We start from the raw sequence: 6,673 nt of genomic DNA on the forward strand, positions 1-6,673 counted from the left end.
CAAGATTGATTGACTTTGACATCTAAATACGTAGAAGCTGTGACTGCAGCTTTTCCTGCAGTTGGGCTGTTCATAATGTTTGTCTTTCTGAATTCCCTGGAGTCTTGTAACACAGCCGATCTGGGCAAACTTTCCCTTTCGATTCTGCCCAAACTCATACCATCAGGAAAACTGTAACTGAACAACAAATTCAAAAGTATAAGATAGGTGAAGAAAGAGTGGCAGATGTAGCGTGAAAAGCTTCATTTCCTTAATAAAAAAAATCTATCAAATAAAACTGAACACTCTGCTTTTATACTTGTGTTTTTGTTTACATCTTGGGAACTACGCTGTTTGAAGCTTCCTGCTATAAAACCAGAACCTGCTCACCTTTTGGCTTTCTTATCTTTCACCTGTCTCCCACAGACAGGCAGAAAGAATTCTTCCTCCATCCCCACCCCACCCCCCGCCTCGAATCGCATTCAGATATCCATCCTGAACACAGCGTAAAATTATTTACTGCCAGGCAGAGATGAAGCATTCTGAAAAGTGACTGACATGGATGTGAATGCAATGTAGTAAAATAACAACACTGCTATTTGTATAATGAGTTACCACACGCTTCACAACACAAGGACTAAACAGAGAAGTTGATAAATAAGAGTAATAAAATAGTGCTAGGGAATATTTTGCCCATTTTTTCCCTCATCCATACTCCTTTCCCTTCTTTCATCCAGTCCAGACCTACATTTGCAAAGTAGTCTACTTACTCGGTAGTTCTCTTACAGAGAAAAGGCAAGGTTGCCAGAGCATTGTCAATTAATTTTGACATCTGCTTACTAAGATTGATCAATTACTTTTGATGTCTCTCTGCTATGTTGTTATTTCTCAGCCTAGAAATGAATAAAACAAAAACAAGACACATCTCTCACCAAAGAATTAATGGTCCCAAGTTACCCCTAGGTAGAGTATTTCTCTTACAATAATGTTTCTGATGCTTGCTAATGCAAGTCACTCATTCCCGGAAGAGCAAAAATAACCATATTTCACTTATATGAAGAAAAATAAAGACTCTCTCATTTTCACATTTTTAAGGGTAGGCTTAAAACGCTTGCTTCCTCAAAAAAATCTAGTGACAGAAGACAGGCTTTACACACGTTCAATTTAGGTCCTTAAAGTTCAATTTTCATCTTGCGTAATGGAGAGGTACACAAGCAATCCAAACTGCTGAAACTCTGAAACAACGTAAACGTTTAGAATAATACAGAAAGTTCTATTAGCATTTGTATAGATTTATCCACAGCCCATAAATTAATTGTTAATGCAGTTACAATAGCCAAACAAACTTTTCAATCTTTGTGTCATTCTGAAACGCTCTTCAGAATGATTCTTACAACAGAAGCAACTGCTGCAAAAGCGACTCACATCCAACACAACTTGTCAAATGCAAGTGTCGCTGCTGCAAAAGTCTGGCTACTCATGTATAAAGCAGATATTCACGCTTCGTAGGCAAACAGAAGCAATATGCAAAATGTTCCACGATAATAAGTCAAACCATCAATTGCCACAGAAGTCAGAAAGGTCTTCAATCACCCAGAAGGCAGACTAACTCTGATTTTCCAGCTGGAAATACATACACTTGACTCATCACCATTCAACACCTATCTGAGTTTTCAGGATTCAAAATACAACCACTCCAAGCTGCTGCTTGCATTGTAACACACGTTAACATATTTCATGCCATCCCCAACACAACAGGACTTGAAAAACTTTAAATCTTAGAAAGCTTATTTTCATCGCAGAGTATATTTTCCTTCGAAGAACGAAGATTAAAGATGAGCTATCAAAGATAACACTATGAAAGCGTCCTCAGTAAAAAACAGGTCTCCAAAATAACAGAAACAGCTTACTTCCATGATAAAAATATTAATGCAAGCATCACTGTTATTTCTGAAGTTAAGCATGAAAGAACACAGAGGAGTTAAGGAGAAATCTATTCCAATTTCACCAAAACTCCTCACGGCACATCAATTAACCAGCGTGTTAGCTTAGCTCAGAAGAGGTGCCCTTTCAACATCCAGGCAGAACTTCCTCTAGGTGGGGATGGATTATTAACTTTCTACCAGAAGTGAAAACGTAAGCACTGTGCCTCCTCACCCAACGAATATAATCAATGTAAAGAAACATAAAGGTTTGTAGATAATAAATAAAATAAACAAAACAGATAATCAAGGAAATGCCTGTAAGGACTGGATAAAGGCTCCAGTAGCCATTCAGAGGATATTAATTCACAACAAGCTTTGAAATTTAGGAAGGTAAAAATTTACTTCAGCCTTTGCACTATCAGGGTTTGTTGTGAGTGGCATCCAGACAAAGGATACAAGTGATCTCTTTAAAGCAAGGAAAGAGCAACTCTGCAAGCCTGCCTCCTGCAGATCATCACACACACAAAGATTCACCTGGGCCTCCTCTCCTCACTGTCCATCCCCACCAATTAGCCCCTTGATCCAAAGCACCAAGCAGGACAAGCCCCAAATCCTCAATACACCCAGGCAACAAATGACCAGCTTGAAAATCTTATTGCCAAGTTCGTGTGCAGGTAAGATGTATTCTTTTGCCTTTTATTACCTTCATAGCTCAGTTATAATCACACTGATGGAATAATCCACCAGATACTATCAGTGAGTCGCCTCTTTCTCTGCAGCATGCACATTACTTCAGCCAGCATGTCTGACTCCCAGCTACTTAATCTCTCAACCTAACAAGTTATTGCATTTACTTTCTGCTTATTTAAGGATGAATGACCTCTGATTAAATGTTTAAAAGAGACATAAATTATGTAGCTTAATTTTAGTACTCCAAAGAGAAAACCGAGCTTGAACACAATTTAAAATAGACAATTATTGATACTTTTACCTACTAAAGTACTTTCCAAAGATAGAAGTCCAATTCTCTAAGACACAGCCTCACCAATATATTGTTATTAGCTAGATAATAGAACACTTTCCAGGTGTGTATGTCAATATACTTAATAAATAGAGTTCCAGCTTTTAAGGGACGTTTGCAACAGAATGAAATGAGATGTCCTGTCCAAGGTTATATAGCAAAATCACAGCAAACAGTATTCCTCACAGGCAGTCTTTATACTGATACCAAAAGGGGCGGGGGGGGAAGTGACAGCCCTATAAATTAAGTCTTCTTTTCCACTACATATAGAAAAGCAAGTGTCAGGGTGCGCTTCTTTCTTACTGATCAATGTCTCAGTATCACATACACTTGTAAGAATGAGAAAGTAGTTCTAGCTTCATTGACCACTCACTCCTTTGCAAAAATATGTTACTGTTTACAGTTACCACTCTCTCCTCTCCTGCAGGCCTTGTCGTGAGCGATGCAGGTTTCACCAAGTTATATTTACCTTAACCCGAACGTGCCTGACGCTCAGCTAAAACACTTGAAAGAAGGAAGACTGCAACGAGCAGAACACTTTCACTCTCCAGAAGGAAAAAGTCATTCAAATCCACTAGTAATTCTTTTGCTCCCTGGGCAGCCCCATGAAGTGCACGTATCATTTCCATGACACTTCCAGAAGGGACAGCAGCCACACGGCTTTAGGCTGATGTCTCCTTGTCTCTCAACTCCCATCAAGTGGAGCAGCCTATTTTGAGCAGTAAGTCAGTGGGTACAATTTTCTGCCAGCGGACTGCGTCCTGCGCTCTTAGAGGGAGGGAGCATGAGGTGGAGGAGCCTATTTCATCCCTAACTTCTGTCACATACCTCCACCACACATGAACAAAATCATAGCAGACACATGATAAATAAAAATCAAACAAGCAAACAAAACCCAAACAAACACAAACAACAAAAAACCCGGGCAAGTGAAAAAGACAGGAAAAGGGTGTAAGGAGGAGAAAAAGAGAATCGTAATAAGCAGAGACTTACTTGAACCTGCCCTGGCAGTGTTGGCACTGGTCTCCCACCCAGCCCTGGTCACAGACACACGTGGAGTTGACACAGTGACCCGAGAAGCAGGAGATTTTGTCGCAGGACTTGGACTGGGACACCTGGGCATAGAGGGCCAGGTACAAGAAGCCGTAGAAGAGCAGCCAGCTGTTGACATCCAGGAGCGAGGAGAAACAGCAGCAGCAGGAGGAAGGGAAAGGTCTCCAGACGCCCAGGGGCGCGGGGGCAGCTCCCGCTCTCCTCGCAGCGCTGCCCAGGTCCATCTTGGCCGCGGGGGCCATGGGCCGCGGCGCGGCCGGCGGCAGGCAGCGATGGCAGCGCCGCCCGCGCACCCCAGGCCAGGGGCAGCTTCCCCTGAGGAGAAATAATCCAGCCAGGGAGATTCAAACCCCCCGCTTCCTCCTCGCCTTCCTCTCCTCCCTCAGCGCTGCCGCCTCCGGCCCCTTCAGCCCTCCGCACCCCGTCACTCCCGAGGAGAAGCCCGGCAGCCCTCAGCCATCCGCCCCTTCGCTTCGTCGTCCTCCTCAGGGCTCATCGCTCCCGTCTTCTTCCATGGAGGAGGAGAGCTGCCTCTTGACCTTGCGCTTCCTCCTCGCCAGATATGCCCCCCGCCGGCGTGCGCGCACACGCACCACCCTCGATCATGCAGCCCCCCGACTCCCGCTGCTCCTTTGTATCCCGCTGCCCGCAGCACACACGCAGGCGGCGGCGAGGAGGAGCGCGGGGAGGCGGCGGCTGCCGCCGTCCTCTCGCCAGTCAGTCAGATGGGAAGTGAGGGCGGCCGAGCCCGGAGCCGCCACGGCATCCCGCAGCGGCGGGGGGGTGGGGGGGGCTCGGAAAGGGCTGAGGAGCTCCGATCTCCTCTCCGTTATCAGCCCTGCGGGGAAGGAGGGAGGGTGGGAGAGGGGAGTTAACAGCCCCTCCGCGTCCTAGCTGACAGCTTCCAAGCAGCCATTTTTAAAGGCTAATTGTCATCGCCTTTCCGCGCCGCCTGCTCGCTCCAACGCCCCCCGCCCCGCGCTCCGTTTGGATGCGTCCCTCCGCCAGGCCCTCGCCGGCTGAGGGGGGGGGGGGGGGGGGGCGCTCGGACCGGCCGGGCCGGCGGCGCGGGGAGGGCAGGAGAGCCCTGTCCCCTCCGTACGGCGCGGAGAAGGCGCAGCCGGGGCAACCGCACGCCTGCCCTTCCCCTGCGCCGAGCGGCGGCCACCTGCGCTCCGTGCTTCGACAGAGCCCCTGCCGCCCACGCTTGAAACAGAGCGGCGCGGGGAGAGAACAGGGCACCGGGCACGCAGCCCGCCCGCTGCCGCCGCCCAGACCCCAGAGGCCCCGCGGGAAGGGGGGGGGATGGCGGCAGCGGCCCTGCCCCGCCCCTGCGCGGGCGGCCGGTGGCGCGGGGGGGCGGCGGCAGCGCCCGGTGCGGCGCGGCCCGCTGCCGCCGGGCCCCGGTCAGAGGGAGGGCAGCCGGCGGCCGAGAGCTGCGCTGTTTGCCAACTCGCCGCCTTGAGCCCTTCTCTAGAGGAGCCGGGCCGGGCCGCGCCGGTGTTTGCCTCAGGTCCTGCAAAGTTCAGAAGTGATTTTCCTTGAACTCATCTTGGTTAATACTAGAAGAGACGTTACAGCTTGTTTTGAAATCCTTACCTTCCTAAAATTTACTCCATCTTCCCGTTTTGCGGTTCAAATCAAGGCGTCACCTTCCACTTAGAGCCTGATGAGCGGTAACGAAAGTTCCCAGCTTTGTAAACGGAGCAGCACAAAAGTGGTCGTTGTAATAAAGTTGCCTGAAATGTCCCTTTTTCTGCAAAGTGTGCCGTACGCAGCCTGTCTTTTTCAACTCTGCTGTAACCTGGTTTCATTTCACAATTTTTTTACAAGAAAAAAATAGAGCCTTGCTGTCAAGCAAGGAAGTAAATAACAGCAATCCAACTCTCTGAAACTTTCTCCTAACGCTAAAATTGAGAATTTAGGACATGATGTATCTATTCCAAGAAGATAAAGAAAAGGTATTTAATTTCATGTCCTGGTACCATCTCAAAACGGATAGGTCCAAAGTGACTCCAAAGAGTCTGAAATAAGATCCAAATCGACCCTTCTCCAGATTCTGCAGCTCTTACCGTTGGAGTGTGTAGGAATTATTGGGATTTTGGTTTAACTCATTTTCCCAGGCGTACCATTAAACCCTCACCTGAATTTCAAAAAAAAATCAGAGTACATCAGTACTATAGTAAGGAGCACAGTAACATCCAGCAGTATTTGTTTTTACTTTGTGTGATATAAGAATCCAACCAAGATCAGGACATCAGAGCTAAGAACAACAAAAATATCACAGAGAAACAGTCTGTGCTTTAAGGAGTGTACAGTCTTGATGGAGGGAACACCCGAAAGTGTGTGAGAAAAACAGAGGTGAGAAATGATTTGTCCAGTTTCATCCCAGATGATGATGTCAGGAGGCTCACAAACCGCTCTCAGTCCGAGAGTCTGTACCTTGTCCTCCTAACAGAGCTGAGATAGATCATTGCATTGTTCTAGATCAGACGCATTTCTTAGCTATTAGACATCTCTTTGTACGTGTTTTGTAATGAATTGATGAGTTCACGCAAAGAGAGGAAATGGAAATTGTGTTGCTGCTTTATATTTTATGAAAAAAAGCTGAGGCTGAAGCCTTTGTCGAACAGTCTGCTAATTGTACAGTATCACGTGTCATTAAGGCTGCTGAACAACTGTCCTCTGTTAAATA

The 6,673-nt window shown here is 47.0% G+C and overlaps 1 protein-coding gene across 1 annotated transcript in view; it reads right to left on the minus strand.

The window, feature by feature from the left end:
- Positions 1-4,220, minus strand: part of ATRNL1 (attractin like 1) — a 526,301-nt gene extending 522,081 nt beyond the window's left edge. Inside the window, exon 1 of the mRNA XM_086616365.1 lies at positions 3,919-4,220. Coding sequence (XP_086472491.1) covers positions 3,919-4,220 — 302 coding nt within the window. The remainder of the gene's footprint in view (positions 1-3,918) is intronic.
- Positions 4,221-6,673: the final 2,453 nt, after the last annotated feature.

The sequence above is a fragment of the Tauraco erythrolophus genome, chromosome 9, assembly GCF_009769465.1.
Source record: "Tauraco erythrolophus isolate bTauEry1 chromosome 9, bTauEry1.pri, whole genome shotgun sequence".
In the NCBI taxonomy this organism is placed as follows: domain Eukaryota; kingdom Metazoa; phylum Chordata; class Aves; order Musophagiformes; family Musophagidae; genus Tauraco; species Tauraco erythrolophus.